Here is an 18,062-nt window from a genome sequence, read left to right on the forward strand (position 1 = left end):
GCTTGTTATATAGCATCAATACGGCACTCTCCTGAATGTTAGGGTTCCTCTAATTGCCTGCCTCTGGCCTGTTAACCTTTACTGGGCTCTGGGCTCTTTGATGACGCTGATAAAAGTTCCACGCTCATTCCTTAGGAAAAGGTACCTATGGACACATACATGAAATTTGGTAGGACTGTTGTCTCTGGAACCATCCATTTAGCTGAGTAGGTTGTTTATGGACCACTGTTAAAACTTTTTATTAATGAAAGATGGCTATTTTCTAAGGTAGAATGTTCCACAGTTAACACTTTTTTTTTTTTTTTAAACCATTCATTCTTACAGTTAGGTATGAGTTAATTAGTATGCTCCGTATGTTAGACACTGTAATGACACTTGAACATTCAAAGGCATCATGATTAATTTATTAAGCGCTAACTTAATAGAACTGGGAGTCTTAAGTATATTGTTTATTTTCTCCATTTTACAAATGAAGAAATGATCTAAGGTTTCATAGGTAGTGAATGATAGAGCTAGGATTTACACCAGGTCTAACTCTAAAGCCATTTCTTTTCGTTTTTATGAAGTAAATACTTCACCATAAACACGAGACACATTGAGCTGAGAGTGTTTTGTGGTTCAGCTTCAAATTCTTGTCTTGGGTTATATAACTCGGAATCTCTTTGTGCCTCAGTTTTCTGTTAACATTTTGCAAAGCTGCTTAAAATGTTTATGGGACGATGCTCCTCTTTTGAAGCCTGGATTGCAGTCAGCGTTACGTGGCATGTGAGAAATGCCAACCAGGAATCTGCTCTAACAGGAGTACAAAATGATCATATTTTAAAATGTCTTATCAGCATTCAAATTGTATATAGCATTAAAAAAAAATTCTATGAAAACCACCTTTCATTCACCTTGTAAATCAGAGCTCCCCGGTGCTGTGCGGGCCGTCTTTTTACTCACAGGCCTGCTGTCATGTACGCTGACAGCCGCACACATAGAGTTTGGCTTCAAAGCTCTTTTGCTTCAAGCTGAGGTTTTTGACCCCACCGATATACAGATGTTCTCATAATTTCCTCTCTTCAGCTCCTTTATAAATCAAAAAGAGTGGGAAAGAGAAAATTATATGAGTAATTACAGTATTAAATTACTATGGAAAACCATTGGAGTTCTTTAGAAATCTCTTTTCAGCTTGAGTTTCAAACCAGCTTATTAAATGTTAAGTTTCTTACATGGACAGGCCTTCAAGTAGGCCTGCGCCGTTGATTTATGGTTCACACCTCTGTTTCTTGTTGTGTTGGAAACACTATTGTCTATTTTGGGGGAGAGTATGCGGATTCCGATAGTACAGACTTGACTCTAGAGGACTGTGTAGTAAAGCAGCGAGAGGCCTGCTGCTGCTTTCTGAGCTGCGAACGTAAACTCTCATAAACCTTCCTTCCTTCCTTAAGTCTTGGTTCTTATTTGATTCTAGGACGATTTGATGAAACAGTTATTGAAGAGAGAAGACAATGTGCTGAAGATTTGCTACAGTTCTCTGCCAATATCCCCGCTCTTTACAACAGTAAACAACTTGAAGATTTTTTCAAGGTTTGGTAGTCTTTCTGAAATATTTTGTACTTCATTAAATATTTTTGTTTTCTAATTTATAGTAAGGTGGAATTCAAGTTGTTTTTTAACAAAGAATGTCATTTACTGTTGAATTTCATTATTCACTAAAATAAGCAGAAGTTAGTTGTGAACAGCACAACTAAGATATGTCTTTGACATATCTTCTGTTTTTACTGTAGAAATATGTAAGATTTTTGATTCATAGATTTTAAAAAGGGATGCAAAAGGCTTAGAGATTATCTTGTTGACTCCATCAGAATTGAGGTACATTAGAAAAAAATTTAAGTATTGTGAAATTCTAGTTGTTGCCTTCACTTTTTGAGGTATCTTTCAGTGGTAGACTTTTTGGGATAGAAACCACTATAAGTTCATATTCATTTTGTTATAATTGTTCTAATTTGTGTGAGAGAGAGAGCAAAAATAGTTATTGTGTAATTTTAGAGATGTAGGTTAGTACAAATCATGTGACGAGAATCATTGGATATTAGTGTTTACTGTTTCTTGACATGAAATGTTTTCATTCTGAGTTTTTTTATCATTTTATATTATTTTATTTTTAATATTTATTTATTTATTTAAAGAGAGAGTGCCAGCAGGGGTTGGGGGAGCAAGGGAGAGGGAGAGAATCCCACAAGCCCACCCTGCACCCAGCGTGGAGCCTGACTCAGGGCTCCAACTCCTGACCCTGAGATCATGACCTGAGTTAAATCAAGAGTTGAATACTTAACCAAATCAGCCACCTAGGTGCCCCAGAATGCTTTACTGTTTTAAATAATAATTTTCTAATTTATTTTGTATTGCGGTTGTGCAGGTTGTTAGTTGGTATCAGTGTCTTTAATAACCACAATTTTCCTATTGCCTTTAGACTTCCAGAAAAAACCTAGGTGATTATGCTGTACTTGTTTCTTCCTTTCTTTAAACATCTACTCTCTGTATAAATGTAATTGGTAGAACGTATGAAATATATGAATAATATGTGAGTATTGGGATTTTTAATTTCCCTGATGCCAGTGGATCTACAAAAGATTATTTTTTAATGACCTACTTTAACTTACTGAAGAAAGTTGATCTTTTGAAAGATAGTATAAACTTATGACTTTACACTAACAGAAATACAGATAGTAATAGAAAAGTTTGTAGCACCAGTAATATTTCTAGTAATTGATCTCATCACTTGATATTTCATTACTGAGTAAACCAGGCTGAGATGATGAAGGTGGCTCTGCTTATGATATACTGCAGATATTTAGGATAAAAGGCCAGATCAAGTTGATACAGTATTTGCTCTTTGCTACTCTTGGTTTACAGCTCCATCTATGTGGTAAGCGGTCTTTGCTTACAGAAAAGGACAGCACCTGGGTGGCTCACTTGGTTCAGCATCTGACTCTTGATTTCAGCTCAGATCATGATCTCTGAGTTTTAAAATCAAGCTTAGTGGGCTCATTGGGCTCTGTGCTCAGTGGGGAATCTGCTTGAGATGTTCTCTCTCTCTCTTTCTGCCCCTCCTCCTACTCTCGCTCACACACATGCATGTGCTCTCTCTCAAATAAATCTTTAAAAAGGGGCAGCATTATTAAGCAAGAAGGATGTGGCTTTAATAGAAATTGTGAACGGCAGTCATGCAAAATTAACACATGCCAAGGGCTAAAAAAATCAGTCTAGGCATATAGAAGTCAGATGTTAGACTTTGAACAATTTATTGATTTACTTATTTTTATTGATTTTTTTCTCTATTTGAGAGAGAGAGAGTGCACGCATGCATACAGGGTAGGTGGGAGAGGCAGAGGGAGAGGGAGAGACAGTCCTGAGCAGACTGCGCATGGCAGTGTGGAGCCTGATGTGGGGCTTGATCTGACGACCCTGAGATCAGGACCTGAGCCAAAACCAAGAGTCTGATGCTTAACTGAGTGTGCCACCCAGGCTCCACTGACTTGGAACAAGTGAAATATAAGTTACCTGTTCATTCTGTTTCTTTTGGACCTGGGAATTCCTGATTGTAACTGCTGCTGAATGAGACTTTCTAGGCTTTGTGAAATGAGAGATAGAAGAAAAGAAAGAAGACATTGGGCACTTTAAGGGAAGTCAAGTTAATCTTAGACAATATGGTAGAAATACCTTAAGTAGTATGCTGGGCAGGATAGGGACACTGATGTGGTAATATCACAATAGTGGTAGTCAGCCTCTAACTACAGATGAGAAAATAGGATCCTTGAGGGTTATTTGGCTGCAAGCAAGGAACAAAGAAGTTTACCATATTAGCTTAAATAAGAAAGGGGCTTATTTGTCTCATACGACAAGAAGTTGAGTGAGGAAGATCGGACGTGTTGGTACAGAACTCACTGACGTCATCAAAGCCTTAGGTTCCTGCTTTGGGATGTAAAAGGAAAAGGGCTGATGAGTGAATAAATGAATGAATGAATGAATGCTGGTTTTGAAAAGGTTTCCTAGAAATTCTGTCTAGAGGTAGTCCTTCTTATATCTTACCAGAACTGGGTCACAGGACTATCCTTAGCTTCAGAGAAGTCTGGGTGGGTGACTCCTAGCTTTCTAGTTCTCATTTTGGATGAAGGTATGGAGGGGAGTTTGTTAGGTAGCTAGGTCAGAGGGTGTGCTACAATATCATAGGTTAAATAGGTTTTGGGTTATTTTTGTTTGTGTGCTTCTTTGTTTTGGGGGAAACACTGATGATAGATATCATATGCAAACAGCTACCTAGCCACTTGATTGATTTTTTTTAAAGATTTTTATTTTTATTTTTTATTTTTTTTATACTTTCTATTTTATTATTTTTATTTATTTACTTATTAATTATTTTTATTATATTTTAATATTTTTATTATATTTTTTATTTTTATTTTTAAAGATATTTATTATTTTAATATTTTATTTATTTATTTGACAGACAGAGATCACAAGTAGGCGGAGAGACAGGCAGAGAGAGAGAGGAAGGGAAGCAGAGAGCTCTTGCTGAGCTCTGTTCTTGCTGAGCAGAGAGCCCGATGTGGGGCTCGATCCCAAAACCCTGGGATCATGACCTGAGCCGAAGGCAGAGCTTTAATCCACTGAGCCACCCAGGTGCCCCTGATTTGATTATTTTTTTGACATACATAAGAGTAGAAAGAGTACTATACTGAGCCTCCATTACTCATTTCTCATCTTAAAAAAATTATCATTATATTGCCTAATTTTTTTCATCTATGCATTTCGATGTGTATTCTTTGCTGGTTATGTATGTATATATTTATGTGTGTTTTTACAGTTTTATTGACATACTTTGAAATTTACATTTACATAAAATTTACATTACAATTGTAAATGTACCATTCAGTGGCTTTCAGTAAATTTATAGAGGTGTGCAACTGTCACATTTCTGTCACCTCAACAAGTTTCTCTGTGTCTGGTTGTTGGCAACCCCCTTTCCCACCCCCATCTCTGGGTAACTACCTGTTTCCTGTCTATAGATTTGCCTCTGTGGGATGTTTCAAATACATGGACTCACACATTATGTTGTTTTTTTGTTCTGGTTTCTTTCCTTTAGCATAATGATATGAGTTTCATCCATATTACATCGTATATTAGTATTCTGTTCCTTTATGTTGCTGAATTGTGTTCTCTCACAGAGATCATAGTGCGTGTTGTTATGCACTGACAAAATGATGGACATTTGGATTGTTTTCAGTTTTTTGGCCCTTTGTCCAGTAATGCTGCCAACAAATTTTTGTGTACAAATCTATGACTACTTACATGTTTTCATTTCTCTTGGGGTAGGTCCTGAGGAGTGGAATTGCTGGGTCTTACGATAAATTTATGTTTTTAGGGAACTGCCAAACTGTTCTTTAAGTGACTGTACTGTTTACATTCCCCAGCAATGTATGAAGTCTCTGGTTCTTACACAGTTTCACCAATTGTGTGAAATTTAAACTATAGATGTTCTAGTGTGTGTTTAGTTGTATCTCACTGTAGTATTAATTTCTATTTCTTAATGGCTGATGATGTTGAGCTTGTTTTCATGTGCATATTCACATAATTTGGTGAAATGTGTATTAAAATCTGTCCAGTTTTGGTTGGGTTGTCTTATTATTGAGTTGAAAGGGTCCTGAATATGTTCTGGATACAAATCCTTTATTACATATGTGTTCTGCAAATATTTTTCTCCCTGTGTGTGACTTGTCCATGTTCTTAATGGTGTCATTTGAAGTACAGAAGATTTTAGTTTTGATAAAGTCTGATTTATCAATTTTTTTCCTTTTTTTGAATTGTACTTTTTTTTTGGTCATATCCAAAAACTCTTAGATTAATCCAAAGTTTCCTGTGTTCTTTTCTACAAGTTTTGTTTTTACATCTAGGTCTGTGATCCATTTTTGGTTAGTTTTTGTATACAGTTCAAGTAACAGTCTAAATTCATCTTTTGGCATAGGAATATTCAATAGTCAGTCTAGCTAAAAGTTTGATATTGTTGATTTTTCTCAAAAGGCTAACCTGGCTGGGGTGCCTGGGTGGCTCACTTGGTTAAGCGTCTCACTTTGGCTGTCGGTAAGCATCTGACTTTGGCCCAGATCATGACTCAGGGTCCTGGGATAGAGCCCCACATCAAGCTCCATGCTTGGGGAGAGTCTGCTTCTTCCTCTGCCCCTCTCCCTGCTCATTCTTTCTCTCTCTCTCAGGAAGGAAGAAAGAAAGAAAACTAACCTGGTTTCATTGATTTTTCTGTATTTTCTATTTCGTTTTCCTCTATTTCATTTTATTGATTTTTATTTTAAACTTCATTTCCTTCCCTTTGTTTGCTCTGGATTTACTTTGCTGTTTATCTAATTATTTAATTCTTTAAAGTGGAAGTTTAGGTTACCTATTTAATATATTTCTTCTATCTAACATAGGCATTTACAACTATTAATTTTTCTTTTAGCACTGCTTGTTTTCATTTTTATTCAGTTTAATGCATTTTAAAAATTTCTTTTGTGATTTTTCTGTGGACCCATTGGCTATTTAGAAAAATGTTCCTTAACAAATAATCCTAAAAAAGCAATCAACAGGCACTAACTCTGAAGGGGCAAAGATACTGAACTTACAAGCCCTAGTCTTCAAAGCAGCTATTTATAAATATGTTAAATAATTAAAGGAAGTCATGATTAAATAATTTTTTAAAGTATGAGGTCTATGATTTCATGAAATAGCAAATATAAAAAAATAGAAATTATAAAAAGAACCAAATGAAGCACTATTCATAAGAGCCAGAAGTGGAGATGATTCAAATGTCTATCAGTTCTTTCTCTCCCACTCCCCCTGCTTATGTTCCCTTTCTCTCTCTCTCTCCGTCAAAAAAATAAAATATTAAAAAAAAATTAAATACTTTGTTCCAATATATGCTGATTCCACATGCTGATGATTCTTGGTGTATTTTCAAAGTTCAAGCAGTTTTTGAGTTTGCCTTGGGTTTTGCTTTCCTTTGGGATCTCTTGGATTTCGTGTGTGTGTGTGTGTGTGTACGTGTGTGTGTGTACATCATAGTTTGCCAGGGAATTGTAGATAGCTCGATTTCTCTCTGGTTTCTCCTGTGTGGATGGGTAGAGAGCATATTAAGAACCCATACGGCTGTGTATTTTCTATATCTCCCTGTGAAATATCTGGCTTATGCTGGTTCTTTGCTTGCCGCAGCTTCGTGTTTGCTGAGCCACTGTGTTGACACTGGGTTTGCTCACTATTACTGGTAATACTGTTTTGGGGCAGACCTTTTCTGTGCTTCATTCCAAATCGTGTCAGCCTCCTCTGCAAGTGCATCTGCTGAATTTCAAGGCTTGCCTTGCCCTTGTATAATTACCATGGCAACCCAGCTGGGATGGAAGGTGGGAGCAACCCCAGGCAAGAATGCCACAGATTCCCACAATTCTTACCTGTGGTTTTATGGTTTTTCATGGTATCCACTTCTTCATTTGTTTTATGTTTTTGGTCAATTTCCAGAGCCCTCAAATGGTTGTCCTGACAGTTTTCTCTACTTGGTGCCTTTTGGGAGGAGCATTTGTTAATCTACTTATTCCATCATACCTGAACTCTTTCACCCTCCAGCTTGACAGTTCATTAATAAAAATCTGAGATGCTGTGTAATAAGAGTTTCTGTCTACTGCATAGTGAAGAACATCAAATGGTTAATGTTTTTGGTCTAGAAATCAAAACAGCAATTAATTTAGAGATTTAATGTGGAGATTAAAATAAAATTCTGGCCTATTTTTCTACTACTTCCTTCAAATTCCTATGGAGCAGTTTTTATTACTTTGGTTAATTAAATATTTAGTCTGTATTACTTTGTATAATATCATTTGTTAAGTAATTAAAATTTCTGAGGGATTCTGAGCTAAAACATTTTTTGCATTCTTTATTCTGTTTTTATTTTATCTTGTAAACAGATCTTCTATCAGCTAATATTATTATTATTATTATTATTTTTTAAAAGATTTTATTTATTTATTTGACAGAGCGATCACAATTAGGCAGAGAGGCAGGCAGAGAGAGAGGAGGAAGCAGGCTCCCTGCTGAGCCGAGAGCCTGATGTGGGGCTCCATCCCAGGACCCTGGGATCATGACCTGAGCCGAAAGCAGAGGCTTTAACCCACTGAGCCACCCAGGTGCCCCTATCAGCTAATATTATTAACAAATAAAAATTTATTGAGTGCTTATGTTGTTCTGAACACTTCCCATGTATGAAATATTTTAGTCCTAACAACTTATTGAGTTACAGATAATATTTCCATTTTATAGATAGGTAACTTAAAGTCACACACCTCATGGTTGAAGAGGTAGTTAATAGTTGAAAGGCACTTTCTATTGATGAGATTATAAATCAGCTTTGTGTATTAAAATTCTCGAGAATATTCATAGGTTTTTTTAAGATTTGGTTTGAATGGCTTAGTCTGAAATAGCTACTCTTTTTCAGAGAATTCAAATATAAACTGTGACTTGAGTATTTTAATAAACAAATAGAACAAAGTATTATAAATTCTTGCCTCTAAAGAGAGGAATTGAGGGACACCTTGGTGGCTCAGTTAAGAGGCTACCGCTAGCTCAGGTTGTGATCCTAAGGTCCTGGAATCGAGTCTCCCATCGGGCTTGCTCAGTGGGGAGCCTGTTTCTCCCTGTGCCTGCCATTCCCCCTGCTTTTGCTCTCACACACACTGTCTCTGATTAAAATAATAATAATAATAATAGTAGTAGTAATGAGAATAGTTCAATTTTTTTTTAAGATTTTATTTATTTATTCATGAGAGAAGAGAGAGAAGCAGAGGCAGAGGGAGAAGCAAGCTCCCCGGTGAGCGGGGAGCCAGATATGGGACTCGATCCCAGGACCCCAGGATTATGACCTGAGTAGAAGGCAGATGTTTAACCATCTGAGCCACCCAGGTGCCCAAGAGAGTAATTGTTTTAAAGTTTCAGTTTACTGAACACTCTGGAATACTTTTAAAGTATTAATACTTTCAAAGTCAGTAATTTGAGAGCAACATTTAAAATTTCTCCTTCTTAAAGATAAGCAGGCAGGGAGACTTTTGTTTACATAAAGAGAGTTGTTGAGTTCTTTGTGCTGAAGGAGAGAGGAAATAGGAGTCTTATGTTTCTCTTGGGTTTTGCTATCTTGGTAATAATGGTTGGGGGCTTGGAGCTATTAGTGGAAGGTAGTAGGAAAGGTGTTAAGGAGCAGGAGAACTATTCTTTCACTTATAATATTTAAGGATTACAAGCCCTCATACCCGTGATTGGAGCAGTCAATGAAAACACAGCACTAAATCACACCACCACCACTTACCTGGTTAAGTTCCATTCTCTACTTGCACATAGAGTAAGAGAAAACAGCCTTTTGAGCGTTGACTTTGCAAACCTAAATATAGAATTAAAATAATGGTCACATGGAGAAATCAATTTTATATTTATTAAAAATAATACAAATATCTTAAATTTGTTTAGTTTTACATACATTATTATGTCCAAGTGGTTTTCAAATTTAAGGTACTTCTGGAATCACTGAGGTGCTGTGTGATATATTGTAGTTTGTAATTTGATAAAATTAAATGACTTCTAATGGAGTCCCATCATTTATCAATAATTAGAAAGACCAGTCATTAAGGGTATGGAGCAAAAAATAGTCTTTAGTTGGTGAGTGGTTCTTTTTTTCCTTGCATTTTTTAAATGAGTATTTTTGATAGATTTTTAAAAAAATGCCATATAACAAGCCATATGATATTATAAACACAATATTCCTTTTGAATGTTAATAGACTAAAGATAGATTTTAATAATAGATGGTTTTTTAGAGCAGTTTAGTTTACAGAAAAATTGTGCAGAAAGTATAGTGTTTTCAGGGGCACCTGGGTGGTGTAGTTGGTTAAGCTTCTGACTCATGATTTCAGCTCAGGTCATGATCTCAGGGTCGTGAGATCCAGCCTGGTGGGCTCTGTGCTCAGTGCAGAGTCTGCTTAAGTTTCGCTCTCCCTCTGCCCCTTCTGCCTGTGATCATGCACACACATTCTCTCTCAAATAAAAAAATTAAAAAAAAAAAAAAAAAAGGAAAGCATAGTGCTTTTCTATTCCCCTTTCTCCTTCACACATTCCAGTATTATTAACACCTTGCATTGGTGTGATACATTTGTTACAATTGATGAATCAGTAGTGATATTCTTATTTTTTTAAAACAATTATTATCTAGTTCAACAGATGCATAGTTTCTGCAATCCTTACACATAATTGAGATAATATTGTTCATTTATTACTCATTTTTAAAATACTTCCATTAACAACGAAACACAATTCCTCTCCTCTTTTTAGGGTGGAATAATTAATGATGGTTCTGAATTGATTGGCCCTGCTGCAGCTTATTCGGATTCCCTCGTTGATAGCTTTCCTGAATGTAGTACAGAAGGTAGGATATTTTGATATTTTTTCATTTCATGGTTTCGATTGCCGACTATAAATCATATTTGAATTGCAAAAGAATAGATGGCTATAGGAATTTGAGAGTATTTCACCAATTCTAAGATAATTTTTTCTTTGCATTTAGTATCACTGATACGCATGATATTGGGTTGATGATATCTTACATTTAATTGACAGCTTTTTTCTTTCTTAGTGGTATGTAAAATAATGATTTATCCTATAATCAGTGGCATATTAGATTTGATGAAATGTGGTATAATGAATGTTCAGAAGTTTTATTGTCTAGTGTTAAGAATATTTTCCTAGGGGGACCTGGGTGACTCAGTGGGTTAAGCTTCTGCCTTTGGCTAAGGTCATGATCTCAGGGTCCTGAGATCAAGTCCCGCATCTGACTCTTGGCTCAGCAGGGAGTCTGCCTACCCCCTTTCTCTGCCTGCCTCTCTGCCTACTTGTGATCTCTCTCTCTCTGTGTCAAATAAAAAATAAAATCTTTAAAAAAAAAAAGAATATTTTACTAAAGTTTATTCAGCAGCATCCGACTTTTAGACAATTTTAAGACTGGCTTTAAAAGTTTAGTCATGTTCCTAGAAAGAACAAACCTCGGGCAGTTTTAGTGTTTTCAGTATGTTTTTGTAATAACATGAATTTAAACCAAAGCAGTTTTTGAAATTTTAATCACTTTAATTCAAGAATGCTTAATCTCTTTTTATTCCTTTGTTAAGCCATCCTTGGATTTTTATGAAGATTTAAAATCTATACATTTTGGTCTTTAAATTTCCTTAGCTAGTTTTATTCCAGGGAGGATTTTGGAATTTAGAAAGAGATTTGGAGACTTGGAGGGAGAGTATTTAATATAGGTAATTAGATTTGTTTGAGGAGGCTTGAGTTTGTTTTTATATAAAAGTAAAATCATAGACTGCATATTTCGTGATCTCTTTAATGGATAACAGTTTATGGTAGAGGAGGACGCTGAATATGGGAGGTAGCCATAATCTCATTTAAGTGATGTATTTGTAGGGATATGTACTGATGTCATAGATGAACATAGATGAACATAGATACAGATTTACTGCAGTAACTTCCTATCTTAATTTGATAGGAGTAGCAAGTTCCCATTCATTGTGTAGGCTGGAGCATTTAAAATTTGGTTCTCAAGTGTCTTGTTAGTGTAGTAGGTAGCATGTCAGTCTCATAAAATTTGTTTTTCTTTTGTTGCCACCACTTGAGAAATGATTAGCTCTTCTTGTGCTTCATGGTGGCTCCCACTGACTTAAAAACGAAGTCCGTTCATTTATACCTAGTGTTTTGTGTAATGTACAGGGATCTCAGGCCCAGGGATTTCCATTAGGTCCTCAATATCTTTGACTCTACACTGAATCAGCTAAGGTCATAGGAAAACACTGGAAAATTTCCTCTATAGTCCAAATACCTGTTCTTTTTTTTTTTTTTTTTTTTAAAGATTTTACTTATTTATCAGAGAAAGAGAGGGGGAGAGAGCGAGCACAGGCAGACAGAATGGCAGGCAGAGGCAGAGGGAGAAGGAGGCTCCCTGCTGAGCAAGGAGCCCGATGTGGGACTCGATCCCAGGACGCTGGGATCATCACCTGAGCCGAAGGCAGCTGCTTAACCAACTGAGCCACCCAGGCGTCCCCCAAATACCTGTTCTTTGTAACCTGTTTTGATCTGCAGGTCCTTGCCAGGCTTTGAAAAATCTAGTCCCTACTTGGGTTCCCAGGGGGATTCTGTTGTTAGAGCCGGTTTCCTTGGTAGGTAACTTTATCTGGGATAACTTGATCTGGCTATTGCCCCAGAGATACTCTTTTCCTGAGAAAGAGGGAGAGGGTATCTTCTGCCTGTAGATGTGCTGATTTGGTGACATCCAGTTGTGGGACAAATAGAAAGATTGTAGGAAAGTGTTCAGTGAGGAGTACAGTTCTTGGAAATTGTAGAACGTTTTTTTAGTTTCTCTCTTTTTGTGTTTTGTTACAGAAATCAAAGGTTGCATGATTTGGGGATGGCTATATTCTTTCGATTTCTATAATAAGCCTTTTTTATAGTAGGTGTGAGTCAGCTATGGTGGGAGATGTGTGTTTTAGGAACCTATTTCAGTGTAAGGTCATCAGGAATGGGAATGATACAGAGGTTTTTTGTGCTTTGTTATCATCTGGAAGAGAAGGGGACAACATTATTATTAGGAATGTGTTTTCTTGGGCTGGTGTTCTAAAATATGGGAAGCAGTTCAGGGTTAAAATGTGGCTGTGGGGGGCGCCTGGGTGGCTCAGTGGGTTAGGCCGCTGCCTTCGGCTCGGGTCATGATCTCAGGGTCCTGGGATCGAGTCCCGCATCCGGCTCTCTGCTCAGTGGGGAGCCTGCTTCCTCCTCTCTCTCTTCCTGCCTCTCTGCCTACTTGTGATCTCTCTCTGTCAAATAAATAAATAAAATCTTAAAAAAAAAATGTGGCTGTGGTAAAAACGTGGTTAAATAAGATATTACCTAAAGCTAGGATGAGTTTGTAATTTATTGTTCAAAGTGGGACACACACTTCTGAGAAGTAAAGAGGATGCTTTAATAAGTACAGTGAGACCACATGCATACACCAGGACCACCTCTGGCACACTGGGACAGATGGTGTGGGCTGCCCTAACTAAAGCAGTTGTTTCTCGATTTGCCTTTGAAGTTTTGAAAAGATGGGTTTTCCTTGGAAGGGTTTATCTTTTAGGAATATGCTTTTATGAGAGAGACTGGGGGAAACTGGAAAAGCCTTACACTGCCAAAAAGTAATGCTGGCATTTTATCCTTTCTGTGTTTAGTTCGGTTCTCCTGCTGTATTACCATCTCTGAAACCTGCTGTGATCCATGACGAATGCAAAATGTGGACCTAGAAAGGCTGTTAATGCTTATGTTTTTTACCCTCTCCCTTTAAAAACCTTTATGCCTGACTAATGAATCCTGCTGAAAGACACCTTGTTGACAAATACAGATCAGAGTGTCAGGCAGCTCGCAAATTCATTATTTTATGAGAGGGGAAATGACTTTTAAATATCATGAGATTGTCTGGCATACTGGGTAAGTGGAGATATACTTTCCTACCAAAAGGTCTGCAAACCCCCAGACAGCCAAGGGAGAAGGTCTCTCCTAGCAAGAGCGGGAAAGCTGGCAGCTGGCCAAGCCCCACAGGTACTGCAGGGAAATGGAGGGTTGTAGAGGGATGTGGTGGCAAGTGCTTGTGGTTTGGATTTAGAGCCAAAATGTGAGGAGGTGATTCACTTCCTAACAACTCCTCTGAGTGTAGTATTTTAAATGGTGTTTCAAAGGTGTATTCATTTCTCATACTTGTGATTTAGTCTGCCAGTGAAATGTGCCAGAGGGGCAAATCTTAATATATAGTCTGTGTTTCAGTGTCCTTCAGTAGAGTTAGAATGACATGGCAAGTATATCTCCTCTCAGAGAACAGATGTAGAGGCTAAGTGATCATTATTTTTATTAGTACCGTAAAAAGGCAATCAACAGGTCTTAATTTACCTTGAAGGAAAGTTTTCTGAGGGAAACATAAGGAGCTGGATTAATGTTTTTTTATTTTTTAAACTATCTTTATTTGATAGTAGTGGGATAGAGGAAACCCCTTTGAAAAGGTTTCATAAAACCAGTAACTTGGTAATTAACATGTAAATATATTTTATCTAATATGAAATTGAAAATTATAAAATTATTCAGTAGGTTTTAGATAAAGAGTTAATATTGTTTTATGTTTTTAAAATAAAATGTTGGTCACTCTTTATCTCCTTTGTCCAGAGAAATTAAACTTAAATTAAATCAAGATTGACTTGATTGCTAACATCTTATTTCCTTTTTAAACTTGCATCTTTTCATTTGGTCAAACTTAGCTATGAAGTTACTATGACATTTGTGGAAATCTGGCCAAAATGGTGCATTGGAATTGAGCTTCTTGACATGTTTCTCTCATCTGTTGGCCTGTTTGAAGGATGTAGGTTGCTTTACTGCCATGCTGGCCTTGATACTGGAGCCTTTGATGTTGGTAGACTCTCATCTGGTAACCTGTGTCATTTCCTCTCCCTAATAGGTTACTTGACTTCTTTGCAATTATGGGAGGGACATTTTCCAGGTGTATGCACCAAACAAGAGAAAATAATTAGGTGATCATAACCGCAAATACAAATTGAGAGATCAACTTCTTATGTGTAGATCTTAAGAGTGAATGTTCTTAAATGTCTCCTGGGGTAGCTGGGTCGTCTTCTTCCTCTTTTTTTTTTTTTTTTTTGTAGTAAATTGTGGGTTAAGAGCTCCCTGGGGTTCAAATGTAGCAATTGTAGACATAAGAAAGGATCTATTAAGCTGTCTTGAGTTAGCTGTTTTAGAGTAAATGAGGTGTACATTGCTGGTCTGTATAAGTGATCTCTGAAATCACTTTCAGTTCAAGATTTGTGTTTTTATTTGATGGCGGGGTGATAATTCTTTCCATTAAAGCATGAAGATTAAACTGTATTAAACTGTATAATGTTGATTACTTTTAAACTGTTAGGGGAGACTAATTAAAAGGGCATATAGTTATTTAAGTTTGAAGAAAATCTTCTGTGTTAATGTACCATTTTATTATTATTATATCTTTCTTTTTTATTATTTGTGTTATTTTCATTTAGTTGATTTAAAGGCAATGCTTTGAGGCAGCATCATTTTAAAAAGGAATATTCTTCAGTTGATTGGCTACTTAATAGCCTAAATCTATTTTTTAGGCGGACTTCAAGTCTGTGCATTACATAGAAGTGGTGTAAGATGACAAAATATAGAAAGCCTAATTAAAAGTAATTTAAAGTAGAATTTAGTGCAAACATCCACTAGGTGGTGCCATGAGAACTCCAAATCTTGTTATAGGAATGATTGTAGGCCCTCCTGTATTATGAGAATATTCACTTTGAAGTTCCTTTTGCTCTTAAGTGCTTATCTACTTATGTTATTCATTGTCCTGTATTAGCTGAATTTTCTCTGGTGAGGGAGCTTAAAATAAATAGGGAAAGAAGAATAGATCATTATTCTCAAGAAAATACAAATGAGAATGTGTTACTGTATGTGTACACGTAAAACAAATGATACAAATTATAACTATTGACTCTTAAAAACCCTAGGGCTATTGAGGATAGTGTTAGCTATTAGGATGTTAGGGATTGGATGGGGAAGATTTTAAAAATTTATGATATGTCGTGGGAGGTGTTTTAGAGTAGAAGAAACATTAAGAATGATGCAAATAAATCCTTTATTCCACAATTAAAAAATTGGAATTTCAGAGAAGTAAAGCCATGTGCCCAAGGCAGTCCAGGCATTCTAGGTAGTCGGCAGCAATTAATAGTATATTTCGAAAGAAGAGATTTAATTTTATGGAGAAGGAGGCAGTGAGAATACATATTTGGTATAGAAAGCTCAGTGTGAGCTACTTGTATGCTGGTAGCAGGTCTGATTTGCAGAGAAGATTATGGAGAATAGCAGCATGAAAAGTTCATTAGGTAGAAAGGGAAGCCAACTCATAGATCTTTGTTGCTCGCGATAAGGTAGCAGTATTATGGTTGTAATTTTGATTGATGTGTTGTTTTCTGAGGTCATTCTGTTTTTCACCAAATATGCAGTAAATATACTGGTGCTCTTTTCATAAATTTTCAAGGGTAAAGCAAAGACTTGTCCCCAGGACATTATAAAAATGTGAAACATCAAAGGAATGGTACTTTTTCGTAACAGTAGCTATTTCTAAATGATAAGTTGGTAATCAAGTATGGGAGTCTTAATTGGCATTAAGTTTTAAGTTTACATTTTCACCTAAAATCATATTAATAAGGGCTTGTTTCTTAATGGAGATTGATATGTATGTCTTCTGTTTCAGGGTGACCTTTGTTCTCCTGGCTAGATATTTTGCTTTGTGTGTGAAGCATGAGTCATTGCTACTAGGAAAAGTAGAAATTCCCTTTCGTTGAGTGAACCTCAGTGCTCAGTGAAAGCTATCAGCTAATAATAATGAGGCCATGTATTTTATATATAGTTGACCATGAGAGACCACCTGTTGTTCTAAAGGAAACTGATCTCTTTTTGCAGATGGTCTTCAAATACAGATTTCTGATAGTTTATAGTATAAAGATTTATTCTATAGCAACTCCACCTTTTCCCCCGGTGCCTGTCTTTCAGAGGTGGTGTCCTAGACAGATTTCACTAGACTGCCCTACTCTGAGCAGTTCAAAGCACAGAAGGTGAGGGTAGGTAGGTGAACTGGGATGCTATAGAAACCCCTCATGTCTGTAGCTGCTTTTTAACCGGTCACCTGGGGCCCTCTAATAGCCCTGAGACTTAAATCTCTGTGATATGAACCTGGAGGCAGAACGCTTTCATAGAACCTTTGACTCTTCCCCCTCCCATCTCTTCCCCAAAAGGCTGAGGTTTTTGTCTTGATGGTGTTGGTGAAGCATGTACCTTTTACTCTCATGATGGCTCCAGAGGGCCCCTTTAAACATGGATTGACTTCAGGTTGGTTTAACTTTTGACAAAGAGTCTCTGACTTGTCAATTGTTGCCCTGCCTTATCTACAATGTTCTTCCTACTCACCCTGAGAACCTCTTACTTGTTGGCTGCTCTCTGTATCTTATTAACTTTCTTTCTGGGTTTTCGGAAGCTCGTTTCCACTTCATGTGATATTTATATGGAGCTTTGTATGAAACAGGTTGAATGACAGGACTGTGATTTCAAGCACTTTTAAAAGTAGATATATTAAGGTTATAAGGTGAACAAACTAGGTTCTGAGTACATGTGTAAGTAAATGGTTCCTTGCTGCGGTGGTGAAAGGGGTGTGTTCTTGAGTTGGTTGAGGCATACTTCATTGAGAAGAATGGGATTCAGAAGTTGCTTAAATGCAGAAGGAAAGATTTCAGAGAGTACAAGAAGGTGATTAGTCGCAGTGTATAGTTGCGATATGATAGAGTTGGTCTTTTCAGATCTGGTAGGATGCTTTTTTTGGGGGGGTAGGGTGAAGGAAGAAGATAGGCAAGGAAGAAATGTCGGGGTTAGTCTGTGTCAAACAGATCTGTCTATAGTCACTTCCTACTTCTCTCTTAAGTTAGGAATTCTTGGCACTGGCTGCTGGATGAGTCATACGGGCCTATATTGTATAAATTGTATCTGTATAACACAGATTTATTCACCAACAAACTTACAGTTTTAGCCCTCACTGCATCTCCTTTGAAATCCTTCAGATACCGAGGCTTAAGAGCTTGCCATCCTAAAGGAATGTGGTGAGAGTCAACCTGTCATCTTACCGTACAGGGAAAATTACTGTCCATATTTGATACACTTCTCTAGCCTTTTCCCCTCTGTTTTCATTTTAAAATTGGAATTATAGTATATGTGTATACTGCTTTAGAGTTTGTCGTTTTTGCATCATAGATAATAAACACTTTAGCATTAAGCATTCTTCTATAACATAATTTTTAATAGCTGCATAATATTTTCTCAATGGGATGGGCCAGAATCTATTGTTAGGAATTTGTTATTTCCAAATTTTCACTA

At 36.8% G+C, this 18,062-nt stretch overlaps 1 protein-coding gene across 5 annotated transcripts in view; it reads left to right on the forward strand.

Moving 5' to 3' along the window:
- Window positions 1–18,062, forward strand: part of RPS6KC1 (ribosomal protein S6 kinase C1) — a 187,052-nt gene that overhangs the window by 44,572 nt on the left and 124,418 nt on the right. For 4 of the 5 annotated variants that reach the window (XM_059144988.1, XM_059144987.1, XM_059144990.1 and 1 more), the window contains 2 exons: window positions 1,454–1,569; window positions 10,398–10,491. In XM_059144988.1, coding sequence (XP_059000971.1) covers window positions 1,454–1,569; window positions 10,398–10,491 — 210 coding nt within the window. The remainder of the gene's footprint in view (window positions 1–1,453; window positions 1,570–10,397; window positions 10,492–18,062) is intronic. The other variant, XM_059144991.1, reaches the window with a different exon arrangement.

Source organism: Mustela lutreola, chromosome 14 (assembly GCF_030435805.1).
Source record: "Mustela lutreola isolate mMusLut2 chromosome 14, mMusLut2.pri, whole genome shotgun sequence".
Lineage (NCBI taxonomy): Eukaryota > Metazoa > Chordata > Mammalia > Carnivora > Mustelidae > Mustela > Mustela lutreola.